The sequence below is a fragment of the Apostichopus japonicus genome, chromosome 19, assembly GCF_037975245.1.
Source record: "Apostichopus japonicus isolate 1M-3 chromosome 19, ASM3797524v1, whole genome shotgun sequence".
Classification (NCBI taxonomy): Eukaryota; Metazoa; Echinodermata; class Holothuroidea; order Aspidochirotida; family Stichopodidae; genus Apostichopus; species Apostichopus japonicus.
The window spans coordinates 30,450,055-30,474,870 of NC_092579.1; the positions used below are offsets into that span (position 1 = coordinate 30,450,055).

At 37.3% G+C, this 24,816-nt stretch overlaps 3 protein-coding genes across 4 annotated transcripts; all 3 read right to left on the reverse strand.

The window, feature by feature from the left end:
* Positions 1-7,140: 7,140 nt before the first annotated feature.
* LOC139960372 (galanin receptor type 1-like) lies at positions 7,141-10,158 on the reverse strand. The gene has a single exon (XM_071958689.1). It carries the CDS (start codon positions 9,557-9,559, stop codon positions 8,498-8,500), a length of 1,062 nt encoding a protein of 353 aa, XP_071814790.1. The 5' UTR covers positions 9,560-10,158; the 3' UTR covers positions 7,141-8,497.
* A 1,134-nt stretch (positions 10,159-11,292) lies between these two features.
* On the reverse strand, positions 11,293-15,432 carry LOC139960316 (uncharacterized). The gene is made up of 3 exons (XM_071958606.1): positions 15,280-15,432; positions 14,147-14,460; positions 11,293-13,375 (listed from the first exon to the last, which is right to left on the reverse strand). Exons 2-3 carry the CDS (start codon positions 14,445-14,447, stop codon positions 11,883-11,885), a joined length of 1,794 nt encoding a protein of 597 aa, XP_071814707.1. The 5' UTR covers positions 14,448-14,460; positions 15,280-15,432; the 3' UTR covers positions 11,293-11,882.
* A 223-nt stretch (positions 15,433-15,655) lies between these two features.
* Positions 15,656-24,254, reverse strand: LOC139960317 (uncharacterized). Of its 2 annotated transcripts, none has more exons than XM_071958607.1 (3): positions 23,981-24,254; positions 21,225-21,334; positions 15,656-20,428 (listed from the first exon to the last, which is right to left on the reverse strand). In XM_071958607.1, the coding sequence occupies exons 2-3, from the start codon at positions 21,319-21,321 to the stop codon at positions 18,978-18,980; spliced, it is 1,548 nt and encodes a 515-aa protein (XP_071814708.1). In that variant the 5' UTR covers positions 21,322-21,334; positions 23,981-24,254; the 3' UTR covers positions 15,656-18,977. The 2 variants fall into 2 exon arrangements, with proteins under 2 accessions (XP_071814708.1, XP_071814709.1); XM_071958608.1 differs by having other exon boundaries at positions 21,225-21,337.
* Positions 24,255-24,816: the final 562 nt, after the last annotated feature.

Below are 24,816 nucleotides of genomic sequence, written 5' to 3' on the forward strand. Positions count from 1 at the left end.
ATTCCAGAGACAGTCTAACCTTGATTTGGCCCACATATGTGGGCTTTCAGTCATTGGTGGAAATTTCTGGGTCACGTAACTGTCATAACCAATGATCTATGGACTGACTGTGTAATAGATGTGATTGTTGCTAAGGAACAACCGGAAGTCACACTTCCGCCGTTCATTGTTTACCATCAAAAAGGATCGTCTGCGCGTAGGCTGCTGGTCTGGCCTGGAAAATTATTTATTTGGGATTATTTGTTTCTGGATTTCAATTCAACCGGAAAGTTTCTGACTGGGATAAAGTACTTTAATGTTGCTGCTTACGGAAAAAGAATACAATACCTGGATATGTCAGTTGGGTTGTCCGACGATTTTCCACTAAAGCTGAAAAAGGTAGGCCTTACTTGTGTGCAGAGCTATGCTTAGGCTACAGAAGGCCCAACCTAGTTAGTATAGCAGGCAGCCTGATACAGTGATAGTTAGGCCGGCCCTGATCACTCACCTACTTATTTAAGCGCAAGCATTGACTGAGAAAAAGTAGCTGATTATTTGTAGCAAAGCTTATCATAGAAAACAAAACTCTGCAAAGTTCCGATAAAAGCCCCAAGTAAATCGTGACACAGCTTAGGCTAGTCTTACTTAGGCCGGGCCTTATACTAGGCTCAGTATGTAGTTTTAGGCCCATAAAAGGCCATAGAACCTATGTCAAGCAATCGAGTAATTACGTTCTGATAGTTCTAGCCAATATATGTTGGATCATAATGGATCCAAGCTGTTCTGTCACGTCAGATGATTAGTATGCCTCATACTTAGACCACACTACTTAACGGGGAACTAGGCTAGGCTAAATACTAGGCCCGCCGGTGAAGTTATGAATTTGAGCCTTTGCGCTAGTCTTGTAGCCTACTAGTACATATCCTAGGCTACATAGCCATCACGCAAACATTGACACGCAAAGTAGTTCAAAGGCTTCGCGCAGATTCCGAACAGGATGATAACGAAGGAATTTTCTTTAATTTATTCACTAAATTGTTGGCAATCGTTGTGACATTAAATTTACCATTATACGCTATTGCCTTTCACTTTGATACCCGCCAAATGGGCATATAGGCTTACCCCAGACGACAGCTTGTCTAGAGAAGATGAAGTCACTAATTATGGTTCACAAAGTCAATCCATCATAGTCACATGTTGACTAATTTTGGGAACACGGAGAAGCAGATACTCTCCAAAGTAAGCATTACTGCATCAACTTCTAACTCATTGTCCAAATAGTAGTTTAAATCCCCCCCCCCTCCCCCACACACACACCTATGATGTGGAAAAAACGGTATTAAATTAGTACCTGAACTACGTTTTTATTCACAAGCCGCAATGTAAATAAATCAATGACACCATTAACGCTCTCGATACGCAATTATTTGAGTTTTCCCACAGCTGTTGAAATTATGCCCCACCCCCAATGCAAAAGAAACCGTCTGCTAACATGTCAAAATAGGCTTGATAAGGACCTTCTAAAATAAGCCTGCAATACTGCGTAGATATGGAAATAGGCCTTTCGAAAGATTAGATGGCCTTAAACCTGAAAATCTATATGTACATGCCCACATGGGCGGCGATCATGGGGTGGGGGATATAGTATCTAATATCCCCCAATATTTGGTGGCATAGTTTTTTTTGTGTTGCTATAAATAGAAAATAATGCGTGAAATCCTGTTTGGCGGTGCATGGCTAAAACTTCATCCAACACAGGGCTGCATGAGGTAAATGACTCTTCGTGGTCGTTTCTGTGACCTGTGACCGTATAGCATGTTGTCACTCATGATTATTATCATACTGTCTTTACATCTCTTGTATGTATGAGTGTAAGTACGTACAATCACGTATATGATCCACATCGATATGGGTTCACTGGGTTTTCATTTGGCCTGTTTCCTACAAGATTTCTAACCGCAGGCGCGTAGCGAAGGGGAGGGGGCGAAGGGGAAGAGCGCCCCCCTCGAGCATATTTTTTATTTATATGATATCGAAGTTTTATAGTAGCCTTTATAAGAGGTTTTACTATTTGTACACCGATAAATTAACTTTGCCTGTATTTTCGAAAATTCCCTGACCAACATTCTTCATCATACTTCCCTCTACTCGTGCAATTTTGACCGATCTGTTAGGGGTTGAAGGGGGTTTTTCTATATTGGTTGTCCATAGATGAAATTTTGTGCAACGTTATGGGTATTTTTTTAAGTGAATTTATTATTCAAATTCTGAACAAATAATGTGCTTAAAACCTTGAAAAGTAGGGCTGACCGGTATTGTGGGCCGTTACGTAGTATTGCCTACGAAAGCAATGATCCACAGGAGATGCGATGAGGTCGAACATGATGTGTGACTGGTGCCACTCTTGAAAAGGGTTATGGATGGGAAAAAAACTATTGGGGAAAACTTGGTTCTCAGGCAAAAGGGTACATCTGGTTGGTTATTTTCAAGCCCGAAAGTGCCATTTCCGGTGATCTGGGGAGCTACCGTATCAAACCAGAAATTTTCTTGAACTCATGCGCGCCAACCAATGGTGGCGCTCCTCTCCGATAGTAATTCGCGCCCCCCCCCCCGGGTTAGAAAATCCTGGATACGCACCTATACCCAAGCAAATGCTCCCCCCTCCAATATTTGAAACAAATCGCCGCCCCTGCATGCCCAGGTAATGACAAATTTTCCTGAAGCTCTTGAAAGCTACCAATAATAATGTGCATCCGGTCTGCTTCCGATTAATCGGGGCACACCCAGATGTAAGGATTATACTACCGTAATACATGGTGAATTTCGTGTAAGGATAGATTCATGCATTTACATGTATGGTAATATATGGAAAAGTGCGAATGGTAAGGGTTCAGATCGCTGGAAAAGACGGGTTAACATCGTCTACTTTTCTAGTTAATTCATGCGGCTCAGCCAAGTAGTGAGAAAAACCATTAAAGCCGTCTTCAAGAGCGAGAACGTCGTTTCAAGACATATCCTATCGAATTGTGATCTGAAATAAAATCACCGCGCCACACGTTTAATTGAAAATATTTAACTTATAAACCATGACAATTTTGGCAAAGAAAGAAAGAAAGTACTTTCGCGATAATGACACTTTCAATAAGTTTCAAATGTATGTTGTACTTATGTGGTCATAGTTAGGGCTAAACATTGTCACATATTTTGGTATCTGCGATACATCGTGAATCACTAACATTTCATTTCTGTATCTAATAAACAAACCACATGTTTTTCAAAATAAAAATATAAAACTATAAAACAGGGATTTTATTATGCAATGAACTGCTTTCATGCTTCAAGTGTAGGTTAATCGTTAACTTTACAGTTACCGATGCATATTACATGGACATGATTAGTATCTCACAGACTGTTTATACTCTTTCAAGTTTTTATTGAATGAGGTTAGGTAATGTTCTCTTAATTTTTGCACATTCCGTCTGACTTGCTTAGCAAGAAAATCCAGAGGGTATTTAAATGTATCACATTTGAATTATACCTACGTCATCCCAAATGAAATGAATACTTCTTCATATAGATCTTCTTTCTTTTCAAACCACCATTTGTCGAAATTCCCGGCTGACATTTTCACCCGATCTGTTTTAAAATTTGTGTATGCTAAGCATCTGATTCTTTAACTGTTCCAATTAATTGTCAAAGCCTAACACGGTTATTCACCTCTTAAATGTTTGGAGTACTTAACAAAAAAATAATTCAAAAGTATCTACAATCAGAATCTAAAAGAGGACAAAGAGGTAATCTATCGACGGTATAATAGAAATTGTTTCCCCCCATAGCACAGTCTTTAGATTACAGAGCAATTAAGTGGATGACTATTAATAGGCCTAGCTTGTTCTTCGGTTCAACCTTTTCTAAAGCTTTCATCCACTTGAGTCCCATTAAATTGTCACCTCAGAAGAATGACTGACTTTTAGAGATGCAAACTTCCAAATTAAGAAAGTAAAGTGGTCTCCAATTTGTCGCAGTCTGTAATTCTAAATCTCAGGCTTCTTGTAGACAATGTTTTTGCTTTAGTTTACAACATATCTCCCTGGACTTATTGTGAGCTACACTCGAGGTAAAGTGTAACTTAAACCACTGATTAAGGGAAGCAATGGAGTTTTCTTACCGATGTTGCGGTGTAACTGTGTTAGTCTTAAGCTGAGGAGGCGATTATTGTTAATGTGTTTTGCACAAGAATTGGTTATAGCAAGTTTTTGTTGTTGTTGTATATCTCGCTATATACCAATGGACTACTTTCAAGATCGAGGCCCACCCCATCACTGCTATCAAGATACTCAAATCATATAGGTTTAGAAGAGACCCCCCCCCCCTTTCGATCATACGATTAAAGCTTACCATGGCACCATGATATTCACGATTTGCTTATGTCTAACACAAGCAGGGAGAGGGTGAAGGAAGGCTCAGAAAAACAAATTCAAACATATTCCATATTGGATATCAGTCTAGTGGAATATTCTCACACGGGGCTCTGAGCTCTAATTTGATGAAAGCGGAAACAGAAGGCTTTCAATTGGTAAAAGGTAATATTATAAGAACTTGAGAGGGCGTTGTTTTACAGGGAATATTAGATTACTTGGTTGCGGAATATGTAGATATTATGGAAAGTGTGCAAACAGTGAGGTAAAGTTTAAGCTGTTTTTAGCAGCTGTTTTAGTCTAACTGCTGGAAATACAGTTGGGAAATGTATATACGAAAACATCAAAACAAACTGAGTGAAACATTTCAGAAGCGGTTAATCATGTTACTGCCAGTATATCAGACCTCGAGTTAGAAGCAGCGTAATCGATGATTTTTAATGATTGTACTTACGTCACATTCTAGTGATTTACTCATCATCTCAGAACCGGTGCTCAATGATGCGTGCACACTGGCAGCTATACAAGTATTTAGTATCCACTGACTTCGATGGTCTATATTAAAATATATATTTCGATTGTCCGCATTATATGCGAAAAAAAATCTAAGATATAACAAATAACAGTGATATTTGTCTTGACTTAACTTAGTTCAGAGATCTTCATTGTTCCTATTTGTTGATAAGACTCAGTTGTGCGTCGTAAATTAACGATAAAATAGTAACGCAAACAGTACTGTATATGTGAACTATGTATAGGTATAGGTGAAATTTATGTAATAAGATTACTAATTATGCTCCAGTTTGATATATGCTATTTTCACTAGGCTTATACCTTCATGGGCCTCTTACGGCATGAAGTTCCTTGAAGTACATGTAAACCTCGATTCCTGTTTTCAAGGGGATTCTTCCATATAGTCGGGGAAATATGGTGTGATTAGTCTGTTATTATTCTCACATTTAATCACACAACAAAACCTTAACATTCATCATAAGCTTACGTATACTGGATGCTGGAGGCAACTGGATGCATTCCAAAGTGCATGGTTTCGCCTAAATTCGGAAAATTTGACTGATTTTCGTTGCTTTTGGCCGCCAAAAAAGATTTTCACAAAAATAGAATTTTGACAAATATTTGGCTAGATTGAGTTTCAGGTATATGTCATGAAACAATGCAAAGATAAATGCCTTAATGTTTAATTTTTCAAGTTAAAAACTTAATGAGTTTCTGAAATGGCCATGTGTTTGATACAAGTGAAAATGTATACTGAACCTCTGCCATAACGGCAATGTCTTTAACACAAAAACTGATGAAACTGGTGAAACTGTACAGGTAACATTAACTCATTGACAAATCTAAGCTGTGTATAACCTGACCATATTAGCATTTCAAGCGTATTTAACAAGTTAGTTTTGAATTTAGGGGACAGTTATAGGCATTCCAGGGTTTTTTACAACTTAGCAACTCTGTTCTCTTTCCTATTATCTCACACAAGGTACTATAGACGTAGACCGTCATTTGAGATCATTCTGATATTGCTGACCAAGCAAGAGAAACAAAATATCACAATAATCACTACACTCTCTCAAACCGATAGCTAAATTCAAATTAAAACTTAGTAGATTTCCTATACCGCGATTCTCTCTCCCGGGAGATTTAAGTTCAAACTGCAAGTTCTAACTCGTTCGACGTTGCCCAAAGAGATGTACAAGCCTCGTCAGTTGTAGATTTAATTAATGAAGAAAGAGCTATTTATTACCTAGATCTGATAATTTGATTTTCAACGAATGCTAAATCATCTACAAGCTATTCAGGTGGGGTACACCCCTCAGTCCGACAAGTTTTCAGTCCGACAAATTTTCAGTCCGAATATAAAATACACGTTTCCATTCCGAATATGAAATACACGTTTTCAGTCCGATAATAAAATACACGTTTTCCAGTCCGATAATGAAATACACGTTTTCAGTTGGGGAATGAAAGCATGCAGTTTTAATGCCATAATATCACCAATAGACGGTGACAGCCCGAACTGATAGTAAAGAAATCGATTGAATCTTTCGTATTAAGTCTCACATCACCGGCCTCAACAAAAACTTGGGACCCCTTAACAACTATCAGTTCTACAAAATATTTAGTCCGTTCTTTGCTCCTTAATCCGCTTCTTGTAAAGTCATGCTTTATTTGGTTCTAATTCCATCAATACAATTTACACTTACGTAGCGTCATACTTTCATTGTGTTACATTTTGTACTTTTCATTCGACTGCCAAGTATTGCTGACGAAGGTCCCAGGGGGACCGAAAATTCCAACATATATTCTAAAACTTTACTCCTTATTTGTCAATTATAAGTCATATATATATATATATATATATATATATATATATATATATATATATATATATATATATATATATATATATATATATATATATATATATATATATATATATATATATATATATATGATTATTAGTCTCGTAGATTAAAGTCTCGTAACAGATGCCGGTATTTCGTCATCTTCCAATCTATATAGTACTTGAATTAAGACAAACATATTTAATACGTTTAAGCAAGTGATTGAGCAGATGGTTGTGGCTCAGATGAAACTTGATCACCTGTCAGTTTTAATTACTATAGACGTGTATACCATCCAACCTTATGTTGAAAAATTAAGTGACGTTATCGTTAAGCGTTTTAAGCGTATATATAACTTAAAGTTACACTAGTAATTGTAAACAACAGATAGAGAAGTATTTAAAAGAGGTTGTTTGCTATGTTTCTTTCCTGCTCCTCCGATACTTAGAACGAAAACTTAAGCAAGCGATGAAGGATTTATGAAAATCAGCCGAGACCAGGAACTGTAATGAAAATTACTTTTCTGTCGCAAATGTCAAGAATGTCAGGATGTTGTCGTATTCATCGTACTGCAATGACATATTTGAATAGTTAAAATGTTTCAATTTTCTTTATTCATTCGGTCGATGCGTGGCCCAGTCACTGTTCAAAACTTCATTGCATTTCGATTTTCAATTCGAAATAAGAGCATTTTCTGCATAATACATAAAATAGCTAGTAAATAAGCCGTAACTTATATTTTTGTGCAAGACGCAGTTTTGAGTTTTCTCATCACGATTAATCAGCATTTCACAGAGTAATAACTCTTAGAGATCCTCATCCCCACGGGGAACGACTTTTCTATTTTCATGCTTGGCTTAATTTGACAATTAACAGACACCCCACAGGCATTAAGAAATCCATTTCAGCAATCGGAACTTAAAGGAGCCTACAGCTTCTGAAGTGTGCTAACCATTTCTTGAAATGTTCATGTTAGAATAAACCACCCGTCCACTTGCCTCATATCACCTTCATACCACCCTTCATCCCAATATTACACTAGAACTCTCAAACCAGTGAACCTGACGGCTTTGTTTTCCTCGCATATACAATAACCTGGCTTTCCATTGTTATTCATTCACGAGACTACATTGTGCACACTGTACTCTAGTCAAATCATTTCACAAGATCGTCTGGTATTATTCGTCTGACAAAATGGCGGTTCCGTGATGGTCCTATACACGGGTTTGGTCTGGCATTATATGATGTTACTGCTAACGGCGGAAGTACATCAATTATTTTCGGAACGGTTGATCGTGTATTTCACAAACATCAGCAGTTGTCCATCACTGCCTTCAACATGATACAACTTAGCAGACTTGATATGATCTTAAATCGAAGCTAGACCAGACATGAACGTACGCTAAGCCAGGTGAAAGTCATTGTAAATCAAAGTCAACTTTAAAGTCAAGTCACGCCCCATGGATGTAGTGACATTTGCGAGAAGAAATAAAAACACATCCAAAGATGTTGCAAAAACGTACGATTGAGAGAACCTAATCTGATACCACAATATGAAATTCAAACTATTTATGACAGTGTCTCGAATTATGATGCATAATTACAAGCCACACGGGGGAACAAACTTAAGATAGGTTAACACTCGTGGAAGTTCTTTCACAATTCTTCCGGGTTGATCATGACGCTCACAACAATGAAAGTGTCTATGTTACTTATGATCACTTTATATTTCAAAGATATTTATATGTAGAAGAGTGGTCTGTGTTTGTATCTGGCGGATAAACGGCTTAATGTGTGACATGGGTGTGCTGGAATTTGCCTCTCGTAGGTAACTCCTGGCATCGAACAGTCCCCTTTTCCACACTCTGTCACAACTTCCTTGGCAGCATGACGAAACAATCGTGACATTAAACAATAAACGACCGGGTTTAAGCAAGTGTGCAGTGACGTCAGGCACCAACTGATTACCTTGAATCGAAAAGTAAATTGAGTCCAAGGAAATTTGTCTTTGGCTAGTGCAATCCAAACATTGAAGATGTTATGCGGCAGCCAGCTAACTCCAAAGGCTAGAACCAAAACGCTTATTATAACGGTGACCTGTTTACGGGATCGTTTTACACAATTACTAGAACCAATATTGGATACCTTCCATGTTGCTTTCATTATAGATGCATACGTAAAAGTTAATAACATTAATGGTACAACGTAACCCACCATAGCCACGAATAACAAATATCTCGGTTTCTGTCTTGCTGGGTCTGTCCATAAAGAATCGTAACATAGAAACTTGCTGGTATTATTAACCTGTGTTATATCAAATACTATCAAACAAGGACTTGAGAATCCAGCTGCTACGATCCAAATAAACACCACGATTATAATACCCCATTTATTACCGAGCCGGTTTGACGGTTTTCTGACAAGCTTAAAATATCGGTCAAAAGACAAGATGACGAGTGTGTAAATACTTGCTAACATTGATGATTGTATCACAAAGTTCCACAATTTACACAACAATCGTCCAAATATCCAGTACTTCATGGTTAGGACGGTGGCGGTGAAAGGAGAGCAGAAAAGTAAAAATAATAAATCAGATAAACTGAGATTAAGGATAAAAATACCGGTGCTGGACCGTGCTGCTACCGGTTTCTTGCAGGCTATAATTATCACCAGTGCGTTACCGATTAAACCAACAATCATAATAATAGCAAAGGTGACAGCGATCGTGATTTGTCTCCACGGAAACTCCACCGATTCCTCCTCCTCGGGAGAGGTCGCGTTATGATTTATCAAGTTATCCATGAATTTTCACGTTCAAGTCACATGTGGAAAAGATTTTTTTTGGTTATCTCTCTTCGATATATATGCTCCGACTGAGATAACACCGCCCCAACACCACATGTATCAACCTTCTGCAAATATACGTATACACGATCAGTTGCAAGCCTGCTATTAACGGTGACGATATAGGAGAACTAAATTTGCGCAAGTCTTTTGTCGATGTTAAAATGCTGAATAATGGAGTTTTATAGATTCTGATGAGGATGAAAGTAAGACCGGACGATCTTGTCGAACTGGCTGCAGGATTAAGTTTAAAGGGTAAATGCTCAAGAAGACATGTTTTTATGCCTAATGGAGATTCCTGATGCGCAGTCTGCGCCCACTTTTTTCTTTATTGTTCCAATCCTGATATATTGCCCGAGAGGCATACACGGGGTACTTGACTAAGCACGTAAATAAGTAATGTTTAGTTTTTCAAGTGAGTATGAAATAATTCATAACCTGCACACTATAGTTTGTGCGTAACCCACTCCACATTCATGTAACTTGTCAGTAAGTCCGATTTTGTGGTAACTATTACTTCAGTGGAATTGTTCACTCCGTAATATAGTGGTATATGTTTCAAGATTAGCCTTGAAAACATACTTAAATTGGTTTGGTACTTAACCCACCCCCCCCCCCCCCTCCGCCCCTCTCTCTCCTTTCTCCCCTTGTCAAAAGCTGATGAAGCATTTTAAATGTCAAATTGATAGTCAGCTTGTTTAAAGGTATCGTCGAACGCGATGGGTTAGGATTTCTTTCGTATTCATATTAAATATTCTTTAGATAAAGAAGAAGAATATCTAAATAAAAATATCACAGCAATTTAAAGGCAATTATACTTTAAAACCATTAATCCCGTCTAATATTTCATGTGTATCAAGGTGTAACGAATCATGCCTGTAAAAATACTCATGTGAAGCAATTAGTACATAATGTCAGCAACCGCTCCGTTTCATTTTTAAGTTTGCTCTAATTTAATGTTTCAACCATTGCGAAACAGCATACACGACAGTTATTTCACTAAAATTATCTTTTCTTATTGCCAATTTTGTCGGGTTTTGCCAAGTTTCTGGTTTTCCACTTCATTTTCACATCATCTTGACGGATCAACAACAATCATTTTCGGCTGTTAGTGCTTATAGAGAATGAGAAAAAACGTAGCTCTTTTTTGACAGCTTGTTCAGTTCCGAGATTTTAAAATCTTATCCCCGAGGAGTCAATATATAAATACTCAATTGCCAATAAATATATTTTTTTCTTGTGACTTTGTGTAGGGATTTTGAGGTATGTTGTCAAAGATTGTGGGGGGGGGGGGGGGCGCTGAATTATTAATGTTCGAGAAAGGTTAACAGTATTCATTCTCTCTTAGAGAACAGGGTATTTGCTTTTACTTAATATTAGAATGAAAATGCAGGGATTGAACAATAAATATTTGTATGGCAGGAACATTTAGAGGGCAGTAAAACTCTAATATGGATGTGTTAATGGAAAAATCAGTCTCTCGTAGATCGTTGCTTATAATGATTACATGAATCATTTTGTGATGTCATTGGCCTGCACATGCGTGGGTGATTATTGTAAATCTAGAAAGAAATAGAGGATTTACAATTTCATTAAATAACATCAAAACCACTGGTAAAAGTCAACATTATGTTAAATGTTCATCAAAACAAAAAGAAAAGAAAAGAGTACAAGAATGTAAACATTTAAAATAACGTGTGGAAAGAATGTTAAACAATGTCGTAATGTTTCCATATGTTGAACATTCTTTGTACTCCCATTTAATTTTCTGAGTTTTCATAACAGTTTTTATGATCAGCTGAAAGGTTCGTGTATCTCAATTATGTTAATATTCACGTTCATCTAGGTTTCAAATGTGACTAACACTGCATGGATATTGATGTATCCGGTTACACTAATCCGTCATCACCGTCAACCGTCATCACCGAATGATAGTTGCTTCCCCAGGTACAATGATTCGACTGATTCAATGCATGCGAGCTGTTACTGTATATGTTATAACGTAACGATTGCTTGCATTAATATTGATGTATCTGGTTACACAAATCCAACTATCATCACCGAATGATAGTTGCTTCCCCAGGTACAATAATTCGACTCTTTCAATGCATGCGAGATGTTACTGTATATGTTATAACGTAGCGATTGCTTGAGTGAATATTGATGCATCTGGTTACACAAATCCAATTATCATCACCGAAAGATAGCTGCTGCTTTTTTTATAAGGATTTTAAGGACTATATGAGTATTGCCACAAGTTCAATAACGAGCAAAGTGAGTCTCAGTTCATAAGTTGAACTTTTGAAAGAAGGAGATATTTTTTTCTTGGTCTCAAACATCCGTCTATTCCCTCCTCACAAATCAGTCTAAAAGCTTCTCTGCCTGGTCCTTTAGCTTGGGCGTCGTACATTTTTAATCCGTCTTCCTTCAACTTATCAAACTTTTCCAACTGACCACCTCTCTCTATATTTAGAATAGGTATTAAATCATCTGAAGAATGGCGTATTTGTTTTATTATTTCAGTCGTGAGATCTTGGCATTGTTTGAGTGATTTATTATAATTAGCGTTGGTTAACTGGGCCTCGGGATATTCCGTTAAGGCTTCCATAATCTGTTTGGGTCCCGACAGGGCCCGTTCATCAAAACCTCGTAGTCTGTCGTTAATTAAACCTCGGACCAATGACGCAGCTTGGTCATGCTGTCGAGTAAGATCATTTTCTTCCAAGGGTAGCTGGTCCGCAATGTCCTTCATCTTTGTATGATACATCTTTATAGCCATGGTTAGAGTATTATCACTCATGGCCATCTGCATGCGGAGTACGTCGTTTTCCATTTCACGACAACAGTGACGTCTCACCTCCAGTTTTGTCGGACCCTTAGCTTTCGCATCGAACTCGCTCAGATGTTTTGATTTTATCTCTTTCAGTTTAGAGATAATGTCAAGTTGCTCATGCAAGCTCATTACGGAATGGTCTGCGAGGTATTGCGCACATTCGGTGCTCGCGCGTGCCACAATACTTGAGCGCAGGTTTTCGCAAAATGCGTGAGATAGGGTGGAGTTCACGAGTAAGAAGTGTTCTTTCTTGTCTTCCATATTGGATCTTAAAATCGATTCATTTGTTTGTATCTTCTCTGGATTTATTCCTTTACAGCGACTTTGATATTCATTTAGTACTTCCTGGTCGACGGCTGCAAATTTCCTCTGGATCTCTTCGGAATCAAATCGTGCCTCTACCACGATGTTGTGCAACATATCGCGATATTTGCCGATAGCATCGGAATAAGCGAAATCGGCCACCGCTATTTCAGAAAGACGTATGTTTGTGTTCATGTCCAACCGTAGTTCTTCCTTCACTTCTTCTTTGTCCGGGCCGTTGGCTTCCTCGTCGTATTCTTTCAGAACGGTTTCCTTTGCGCATTCTAATTCTGCAAACTTGCAATTTGCGATCTCCTCCAAAACTGGTTTAAGATGGCGCTGTTTAAGTTCTCTCGCTATTTCCGTACAGTTTTTTGATTCGGTTTTGTGGCTCGAATTTGATGTTTTATTGACTGAATTTGAATCTGATTTGCTATTTTGATGAGATACTGCAACGCCTCCTAGATTCGAATTAGAGTCCGCTCCTGGTTGCTGTGCAGGGATTGATCGAGGTCTTGGTACCGGAGTTCCTGTGGGCCTCGGACGAAGAACTGGCTTACGTCTTGGGGCTACTGGTTTAGGGTGGCCCTTCTCCTTTGCTACGAGAACAGAGGGCGGACGAGCTGCAACAGGTGGTCCTAGAATAGATAACAAAAAATATACTAAATGTGCTCCATGATGCATTTTATATGATTGCTTTCAGTCTGCTCTGTGTTCAATCTATCGACGACGGGGTCTTTTTTTCTGACAATATTATCTTGCTAATTATGTAGGTCATTTTGATATAAGTAAAACACTTCGACTTTCCAGTTCAATTGACAATGATAATGTCAAAAACCCTGTTTTGCTAGATACATATCAACTTTCAGAAAAAATCATAAATCAAACTGCAATTCTTTGCGAAGAAAAATACTATATGAATTTTACTTAACAATTAGTGACGTAAAAGTTTAGAGAAGAATTTTTAATAAAGCCATACTTGTCACAGACTTGATCATATAAACGTACTTCTGCATTATTATTTGTTTCTTACTTTTTAAAGGACACGAAAAGTCCTCAAATAAGATTTAATTTTGAACGGTGTTCAATATATATGATATACATTATCAGTAATCAAAATTTCGAGGATCAAATTTAAAATAATAATAATTATACCAAACAATTATATAGCGCGATAAGCACCGGCATCATGATGCGCTTTACAAAATAGAATCAATCTTAAAAACTACACAAAAATGAACTTTATAGAAGTTAGTTAAGTCTTGGTCTGCGAACACGGGCTATTGATCTGTATCTTATACGTTTTTACGTTACAATAAAAGCTATTATTTAAATTTAAGAAACGGCATGAGTGTTTCTATAGTACTATCACAAAAGGGAAAGTTTGCAGACCTTACAAGTTAACATACCTTTCAAATTTCTTGGAACGATTTTAGCTTGCTCTTCGAGCTTCTTTGCTAGCATCTGGTACTGCGCATGCTCGGATAACGCACCAATGAAAACCTGGAATGCATTCCTGCCTTTCGTCTGTAGAATAAAGACGAACGCGTGGACTCGTTCGTTCTTCGATTTTTTTGCTTCCAATCTCTCGATATCTCTATCCTGCATGACGTCATCCTCAATGAGACGTGGCATTACGTCATCGATCTCCAGTATCTGGGTCAGCCCATCCAAGCACCGTTCCAGTGCTCGTATCTGAGAATCTTCCATCTGTGAACAACGTCTGCTTGAAAATAATAATAAAATAATAACAACAACAACAATAGCAACAACAACAACATCAATAATAACAATAATAATAATAATAATAATAGGGTCATTCCATATCAAATACCCAAATTTTGGAGAAGGTTGTAGTTTAAACTTTTTGCAAAATTACCAAATTTATTGTATATTTGGAACATCATGGAATAAGCACATTATGTGACTCTTAGTTGCACTGCTTCAAAATTGGCCGACTTATCGCATGCACTTTAAAAATTACGTAATTTGTCGCCACTGTGGCATTTTGGCATCTTCTTGATTTTTGAGGTCTGATTTCTCAGCAGTTAAACATTCTACTACCTTTCTATGACAGAAACCTATAGACCCTATCTCATGGGGGAAAGGCTATAAATGCGTTAATTTTTTTCGGCACCCAAAATCCCAGTGGGAGTGTGACTTGGGCGACAAGCTTCCAAGGGGGGGGGGGGCTGTCGCCCCACGCCCCCGTATCTACGCCACTGGTTGGTTATAATAATGATTGTACTTTGTATAGGCCTACCGTGCTACTTCAGTATCGAATTAAACACACAATGACAAGAAACGTTATTCCCTATGTGCAACATTAACGTCGAGTTTCAGTCGTTCCACATTGAATCGGTGAATACAGTTAATGTACACTTAACCAAATCTGCCACCGACATGAAATTGATCTGTTCTATATCCTTGCATTCATAAGACAGTAACTGTTCACATTGGTGAACCTTATAGAACGATAGAATCAATTAATTAAATGGCTATCGTGAAACTGAGAGAAGAATCAAATTTGCATATCACTTACATTTTACCCGATGCTTGTGACCAATAAATGGATACTCGCCACTATTGGTAACGAACTTTTGTAATAGGTGGTAATACACAACATGCAATTCTTGTAAGCCAATAGTATATGTGTATCAACCAGATACATAGGCCGAATACATATACAGGACGCTCTATGAAACCTTTGCAAATAAATGTAAATCTATTAAATAGATCAAATATTGACATTTTGGTAGAAAACGAGGTGACTGGATTGTGAGAGACACTCGCAGCATATCAATACTCATATGAAAAAAAACCCACGAACAATCGTCATTTTATAATAAACAATCTGTTGACAAAGCAGCTATAGGTGCGTAACGAAGAACGAACTATGGACTCCAAGAAACTATATCGGTACAAGCACGGGGTATTCCCAGTTTGAATCGTGACGTATTATTATTATCCGTGGCCGGTATTTTCTTGAAGAACTACCAGTTTTATTTTTTTTTATATATTTGTTATCAAAAAGTTATTAAATGATAACTTTAGGCAGAATTTTGGTCTTGTTACTGTAATTTTTAGTATTATTGTTTATAAATTCTAATAACTCACCTAAAAAACACGATAACTTCATTTAAACAACAGGGGACCATTGGATGATATTCAACACCACTCGTCTTTGCCATATTTGTATTCCTAGTTTGGTAATCTGTTCATAGATGTTTCGATTTGTTACTATATAAGAGATTCAGCACTAATTGTTCATTAACCAGAATGCATAATGCATTGAGGTTTTGATGACTTCAATGCACTAGACTTCTGCTTGTTAGTATAACCAGAACTAGCTGTTGCAATAACATTATGGCATGATAAACACAGGTCAGTCTACTGTACGTGGCTATACACACCTCCACCAAAAACAATAGGGGTCTTGTATGGGTATGTTATGAATCCACACACCAAGTGTTAGAGGTATCCACGATTTCTATCGTTAGATATCATGTAATAGGTTTTTCAGAGTTTGACCTCTGGTGACCTATAGGAGATTTGACCTCACAAGCAATATGATTCTTGTACTCAATATGGCAAATCCATATACCATGTATGAAAAGTATCCATAATTTCTACCATGAGAAATCATGTTTTGAAGGTTTTCAGGCCTCGACAAATATTTCTAGAAGTACTCGCTATTTGGCGACCGTGACTAAAAATCTACTCATCAAATTACACTCGCCAGTAGTTCTATGATTGTTGTTCAAGTCTCCAAACTACAGATTTGCAACATCAATACTTTCTATGAACAAAGGTTAGGCAGTTAGGCAATTACATGGTGCTACGTATTTGCGCATTGGAAAGTCATGTTTCTTTGCAGTATGAAATTTAACCTTTTTCCACCAAAAGTAAGTGTTGAACAAAGTAAAACATGACCCAGAATCATAAATAAGCAGTCAAGCCTACTGCAATGTCTTAAACAATTAAAAATAAAACGTCTGTAAAACCACCTACGAAGATAGCTTAGCTTATGTCACATTATTGCTCCTATATTACTAGGTATACAGTAGCTAGGTGTGCGCGAGTCCTAAGCCTCTACAGTACCTTACTACTACTTTGAACCGCTACTCGATTAGCGCGACTTCGTACATTTGTCCCGTTAATTATCTTGTTTGATAGCTGCAGATTGATGCGCTATTACTCCATTAAACTGCCTGAATCAAAGCGATCTTTTACGCAATGAAAATCTGAGGTTGTAAGAGCATCGATCTTCCAAAAATCCTAGCAGCAACAACAGCAAACTTGTCTCAAAACTCCTTAAATTGTTCTATACTCCGCGAATTCTGACTGATATCCAGCCAGCTGGAATTAAGGAGATGTTTTGCCATCTTAAGTGTATTGGTATCCTGACTGGTATTGTTCACGTTGTTGTGTTAACGAACCCTATTCTTCCCAACCGTTGCTGGCCTAGACAACATAAAATTGCTCACAGGCCTATAGCCAGGTTAGTTCAAGTTGTCCCATAATCATAAACGTGATGACAGTCGAACGTTACTTTTAAGGCTTAGATATGCTGAAACTGGTGGAAGAGACTACACAAATTGAGATCAACAGCCGATCCAGACAAAAGCTCATGAACTTACTGCAAACTAAGACCGTTTTACACAATTATTTGGCATTAGAGATTGGTCATAGCAAAAACTATAACTAGACGAACTGTTAAGTTTCATAAACGTTGCCTGGTCACAACGAACTACATCCAACCTTCCATTCTTGAGTTGTCGTATTTACAAGGTTTTCACAATTTGACCTCTAGTGACCCCAAATGTTCTTGGACCTCCACTAAAATCAAAAGAGATATTGAACTCAATGTGGTACTCCTTCACACGAAAGGCGAGATCGATCCAAGCTATTCTTCTTGAGATATCGTGTTTACAAGGTTTACTCAATTTGACCCCTGGTGACCCAAAAGGGCTTTTATCTCCACAAACAACTATAGGCTTTTGCTCCTAAATGTGGTCCTCCTACTCACGAAATATGAAATTGGTCCAAGTTTACCTCCTGGAGATATCGTGTTTACAAGGTTTTCACTATTTGGCCCCTGGTGACCCCAAATGACCTTTGACCTCCCCACAAAACAATAGGGTTCTTCTACTCAATGTGGTACTCATATACACTAAGTATTATATATTAAAAATATCACAGCAATTGACAGGCAATTATGCTTTAAAACCATAGTACAAGAGTACAAGAATGTAAAAATTTAAAATAACGTTGAATTATTAATGTTCGAGAAAGGTTTACAATTTCAGTAAATAACATCAAAACCACTGGTAAAAGTCAGCATCATGTACATCAAAACAAAAAGAAAAGAGTACAAGAATGTAAAAATTTAAAATAACGTTGAATTATTAATGTTCGAGAAATGTTTACAATTTCAGTAAATAACATCAAAACCACTGGTAAAGTCAACATTATGTTAAATGTTCATCAAAACTAAAGGAAAAGAGTACAAGAATGTAAAAAATTAAAATAACGTGTTGAAAGAATGTTAAATAATGTCGTAATGTTTCATATGTTGAACATTCTTTGTACTCCCATTTACTTTTCTGAGTTTTCATCACAGTTCTTCATTCTCAGCTGAAAGGTTTGTGTACCTCAATAGGGACCTTTGAGGTATGTTGTCAAAGATTGGAGGGGGGGGGGTGGGCGTTGAATTATTAATGTTCGAGAATTGTTAACAGTGTTCATTCTTTTTCAGAGAGCTTTCTTTTTCGGATTTATTGAACAGGGTATTTGCTTTGACATAAGATTATAATGAAAATGAAGGGATTGATTAATAAATATATGTATGGCAGGAACATTTAGAGGGCAGTAAAACTCTAATATGGATGTGTTAATGGAAAAATCAGTCTCTCGTAGATCGTTGCTTATAATGGTTACATGAATCATTTTGTGATGTCATTGGCCTGCACATGCGTGGGTGATTATTGTAAATCTAGAAAGAAATACAATTTCATTAAATACATCAAAACCACTGGTAAAAGTCAACATTATGTTAAATGTTCATCAAAACAAAAAGAAAAGAGTACAAGAATGTAAAAATATCTGGTTACACTAATTCAACTATCATCACCGAATGATAGTTGCTTCACCTTTTTAAGGATTTTTATAAGACAGGACTATATGAGAATTATATGAGTATAACGAACAAAGTGGGTCTCAGTTCATAAGTTGAACTTTTCAAAGACGGTGATATTTCTTTCTTGATCTCAAAAGTCCGTCTATGCCCTCCTCACAAATTAGTCGAAAAGCTTCTCTGCCTGGTCCTTTAGCTTGGGCGTCGTACCTTTTTAATCCGTCTTCCTTCAACCTATTAAACTTTTGCAACTGACCACCTCTCTCTATTTTTCGAATAGGACCATCTGTAGAATGTCGTATTTGTTTTATTATTTCAGTCGTGAGATCTTGGCATTGTTCAAGTGATTTATGATAATTAGCGTTGGTTAACTGGGCCTCGGGATATTCCGTTAAGGCTTCCATAATCTGTTTGGGCCCCGATATGGCCCGTTCATCAAAACCTCGTAGTCTGTCGTTGAATAATGTTCGGACCAATGACGCAGCTTGTTTATGCTGTCGAGTAAGATCATTTTCTTCCAAGGGTAGCTGGTCCGCAATGTCCTTCATCTTTGTATGATACATCTTTATAGCCATGGTTAGAGTGTCACCACTCATGGCCATCTGAATGCGGAATACTTCGTTTTCCATTTCACGACAACAGTGACTTCTCACCTCCAGTTTTGTCGGACCCTTAGCCTTCGCATCAAACTCGCTCAGATGTTTTGATTTTATCTCTTTCAGTTTAGAGATAATGTCAAGTTGCTCATGCAAGCTCGATACGGAATGGTCTGCGAGATATTGCACACATTCGGTGCTCGCGCGTGCCACAATATTTGAGCGCAGGTTTTCGCAAAAAGCGTGAGATAGGGTGGAGTTCACGAGTAAGAAGTGTTCTTTCTTGTCTTCCATATTGGATCTTAAAATCGATTCATTTGTTTGTATCTTCTCTGGATTTATTCCTTTACAGCGACTTTGATATTCATTTAGTACTTCCTGGTCGACGGCAGCAAATTTCCTCTGGATCTCTTCAGAATCATATCGTGCCTCTACCACGATGTTGTGCAACATATCTCGATATTTGCCGATAGCATCGGAACAAGCGAAATCGGCCACCGGCATTTCGGTATTTATGTCCAACTGTAGTTCTTCCCTCACTTCTTTTTTGTCCGGGCCGCTGGCTTCCTCGTCGTATTCTTTCAGAACGGTTTCCTTCGTGCGTTCTAATTCTGCAAAATTGCAATTTGCAATCTCCTCCAAAACTGGTTTAAGATGGCGCTGTTTAAGTTCTCTCGCTATTTCCGTACAGCTGTTTGATTCGGTTTTGTGGCTCGAATTGGATGTTGTACTGACTGAATTTGAACGTGATTTGCTATTTTGATGAGATACTGCAACGCCTCCTAGATTGGAATTAGAGTCCGCTCCTGGTTGCTGTGGAGGGAGTGATCGAGGTCTTGGTACCGGAGTTCCTGGGGGCCTCGGACGAAGAACTGGCTTTCGTCTTGGGGCTACTGGTTTAGGATGGCCCTTCTCCTTTGCTACGAGAACAGAGGGCGGACGAGCTGCAACAGGTGGTCCTAGTATAGATAACAAAAAATATACTAAATGTGCTCCATGATGCATTTTATATGATTGCTTTCAGTCTGCTCTGTGATCAATCTATCATCGACGGGGTGTTTTTTTCTGACAATATTATCTTGCTAATTATGTAGGTTATTCTAATAAAAGTAAAACACTTCGACTTTTCAGTTCAATTGACAATGATAATGTCAAAAACGCTGTTTTGCTAGATACATATAAACTTCAGAAAAAATCATATATCAAACTGCAATTCTTTGCGAAGAAAAATACTATATGCACCTTACTTAACAATTAGTGACGTAAAAGTTTAGAGAAGAATTTTTAATTAAGCCATACTTGTCACAGACTTAATCATATAAACGTACTTTTGCATTATTATTTGTTTCTTTCTTTTTAAAGGACACGAAACTTCCTCAAATAAGATTTAATTTTGAACGGTGTTCAATATATATGATATACATTATCAGTAATCAAAATTTCGAGGATCAAATTTAAAATAATAATAATAATACCAAACATGTATAGCGCGATAAGCACCGGCATCAATGCGCTTTTCAAAAATGGAATAAATCTTAAAAACTACACAAAAATGAACTTTACAGATGTTAGTAAAGTCTTGGTCTGCGAGCACGGACTATCGATCTGTATCTTACGTGTTTACAATAAATTAAGCATTTTCGCTATATTGTTCGACGTTACAATAAAAGATATTATTTAAATTTAATAAACGGAATGAGTGTTTCTTCAGTAATCACAAAAGTGAAAGTTTGCAGACCTTACAAATTAACATACCCTTCAAATTTCTTGGAACGATTTTAGCTTGCTCCCCGAGTTTCTTTTCTAGCATCTGGTGCTGCGCATGCTCGGATAACGCACGAGAATCTTCCATCTTTGAACAACGTCTGCTTGAAAATAATGATAAAATAATAATAACAACAACAATAGCAACAACAACAATAACAGCATCAATAGGGTCATTCCATATCAAATAACCAAATTTTGGTGTAGGTTGTAGTCCGAACTTTTTGAAAAAATACCAAATTATTGTATGTTTGGAACATCATGGAATAAGCACATGATGTGACTTTCAGTTGCTTTGCTTCAAAATTGGCCGATTTATCGCACTTTAAAAATTCCGTAATTTGTCGCCACTGTGGCATTTTGGCATCTTCTTGATTTTTGAGGTCTGATTTCTCTGCAGTTAAACATTCTACTAACTTTCTATGACAGAAACCTATAGACTCTATATCATGGGAAAAGGCTATAAAAGCATTGTCTTGTGGAGTTAGGTTAATTTAAAAGTGCCAAAATATTCTATTTTGGTATTTTTCGCAAAGCAATGTGTTATTTTTAGTGATAAATTGCTCCTTTGCTTTAGGATACTTGATTCTTTCAGAGATTATTATGTCCCGTCCAAGCAATACCAAATAATGATCACAATGCATTCTAGTAGTATATTTGCAAGTTGTGCAGTTCTAAAGTTACTATCTCATGCTGCGTATTTTGCCTTATTTGTAAATGAAAAATGCTCCAAGTTTGGAATTTTATACAAAAACCCCCATAAAGTTTTTGCCTGTTTTGCTGTTCCATATGTTTTTGAGCCTGGATATTGTATTTCAAGGTCATTCAAGTCAATACTGTGCAGATTTCAATGTCATTTAAACAAATAATATTCTGGATTCATTCACTTTATTAAAAGACTACTATAAAATGAATGTCAATCAATACACATGTCCCGAGTGTATTATTAATTCAAATGTGCAGACATTCTGTTTTGCCAAATGCCACGGTGGCGACAAGTTTACAGAATATGCTTATTTCATGGTGCTCTAATCATGCAATGAGTGTGGTAATATTTTGGAGAGGGTCCAGCAACAGCCATACGTGAATTGACACAGAATGACCCAATAATAATAATAACGACGTGTACTGATCATTCTGATCACTGATAAAATCAAAATAATTAGTATCAAAAGTCTAGAAATTTTCCCGAAATAAAAATGTGAAAAATGAAGAACCCATGTAAATTTTTAAATTGAGGTTGGTGTATAGTTTGGTATGTTGACAACTATTCAGCTCTCGGTATCTTAGTTCCTCTAAGCTTAACGATAAGAAAAACTGTTTTTCAACCCCCAATAATTCACAGAGATAAATGATACAATTTGTGCAGTCTAGTATGTATTTTGAGTATATACATATACCGTCAAATCCGTTCCTAAAAAGATTTAGGGCAGTTGAGAGGGTTAATAGCTGGGGTCAAGGGGGAAGGCTTGCCCCTCCCATATCTCGATGAGTGTGTGTGCACACACGTATATATTGTAAGTCATGTGGGACAAACACCGCATAATACATCCGCGTATCAATTCGAATATATACGCGTATTAATTCAAATTTATACCCCTATAAATTATTAGCCAATCACAAGGCTTTAATACATCCGCGTATTAATTCGAATATGAACACGTATTAATTCGAATACATATGAGGATTAATTCGAATATATGCACATGTTAATTCGAATATTATATACACGTATTAATTAAAATAAACACGTATTAAACCATGCTGTTGTCTAGATCAAGTACGTTTGGCCTGGGTGTACGTCAATAGAGATTATAATTTTGCAAACTCTCATATATTGCACTGACGAGGCTACAATGTGATAACTCTCGAAACTCTTTTGTGAAAGCTATAGGACATGCCAGTTATTGTCTGATTTAATACGCGTATATATTCAACTAAATGCGCATATATAATCGTATTAATACGAGGATATATTATGCGAAGTTTGGCCCATATGGCTTGCCATACACGTACACCTATTGCACACAGACCCGCAAAACCGTTACGTGGTGAAGTAATAAACATACTCCAAAAAGTTCGTAGTACACTAAAACTACAAACTGGTAAACCGCTGTCGATTCTGTCTTGCCCAGAATATATCAGTTAACTCGTGGGAATATGGATTGTAGTCTCGACTGCTATATCTCGAAACTTTTACCCTTTTATCTCATATATAGGTTAGCCCTAACGTTCCCTTAGTTCCCCTAACGTCATCGCACTACACATTTTGCCGCGTAGGCTTATTCAATCGTTTCCGTCTGTTAATAGACAATCAATAGTTTGTTTTCCATCTCTTTGAGTCCATCCCGAAAGTGCTCTTTTTCATATCAGCATTTATATTAAATTGTGTACATAGGTTCCATTCTTTAAACTAATACTAAATTTCTGTACTTATATGTGGAATGTGGCTGGTTATAATAATTATTGTACTTTGTATAGGCCTACCGTGCTACTTCAGTATCGAATTAAATGACAAGAAACGCTATTCCATATGTGCAACATTAACGTCGAGCTTCCGTCGTTCCCATGGAATCGGTGAATACAGTGGATGTACACTACCACCCACATGAAATTGATCTGTTCTATATCCTTGCATTCGCAAGACACTAACTGTTCACATCGGTGAACCCTATAGAACGGTAGAATCAATTAATTAAATGGATAACGTGAAACTGAGAGAAGAATCAAATTTGCATATCACTTACATTTTACCCGATGCTTGTGACCAATAAATGGATACACGCCAGTGTTGGTAAGGAACTTAGTAGGTGGTTATTCACAACGTGCAATGCTTGTAAGCCAGTATATAGGTATATAGGTAGTATATGTGTACCAACCGGATACAAATGCTTAATGCATATGCAGGACGCTACATAAAAACCTTTTCGAATAAAAGTAAAGTCTATCAAATTATTACATCGTCATTTTGTATAACGATCTTTTCACAAAGCAGCTTGGTGCGTAACGAAGCCTAACGAACTATGAACTCCAAGAAACTGTATTCGGTACAAGCACGGGTTTTTCCAAGTTGAATCGTGACGTCATATTATTATCCGTCGCCAGTTTTTGGTTTCGATTATAATCGTAACCTATGCATTCATGCAGGCGGAGAGTGTGCGTGCGTGCGTTTGTTTTGCTACTTGAACTACTTGGACTTGAACCAAAGAATTTCAGGTCCTCGGTTGTGATTTCTAAAGAATCACCACGTCCTCGGAAGAATTCTTTTGTATGGGGTATTGTTAAGGTTAGGGTACGTGGATTTGAACAATGGAAAATACAATGGGGTCCTCGGTCTGAATGTAATACAAACATGTGTGCGTGTATGTGTGTGACGCCTCGTTTGTAAACTCAACATCTCAAGTAGGGAACCAATCTAATATTTGGTGTATATGAGTACCACATTGAGTAGAAGAACCCTATTGTTTTGTGGGGAGGTCAAAGGTCATTTGGGATCACCAGGGGCCAAATAGTGAAAACCTTGTAAACACGATATCTCAAGGAGATAAGATATGTTGTACAGTCCCCTGATTTGGGTTTTCTG

Excerpts from the sequence above, each read along its gene's own strand:
- LOC139960317 (XM_071958607.1), bottom strand. The coding sequence starts at position 21,321 with ATGGAAGATTCTCGTGCGTTATCCGAGCATGCGCAGCACCAGATGCTA. Across the intron at positions 20,429-21,224 it reads CGTTCCAAGAAATTTGAAGG|GACCACCTGTTGCAGCTCGT; the intron begins GTATGTTAATTT and ends TATCTATACTAG.
- LOC139960372 (XM_071958689.1), bottom strand. The coding sequence starts at position 9,559 with ATGGATAACTTGATAAATCATAACGCGACCTCTCCCGAGGAGGAGGAA.
- LOC139960316 (XM_071958606.1), bottom strand. The coding sequence starts at position 14,447 with ATGGAAGATTCTCAGATACGAGCACTGGAACGGTGCTTGGATGGGCTG. Across the intron at positions 13,376-14,146 it reads CGTTCCAAGAAATTTGAAAG|GACCACCTGTTGCAGCTCGT; the intron begins GTATGTTAACTT and ends TATCTATTCTAG.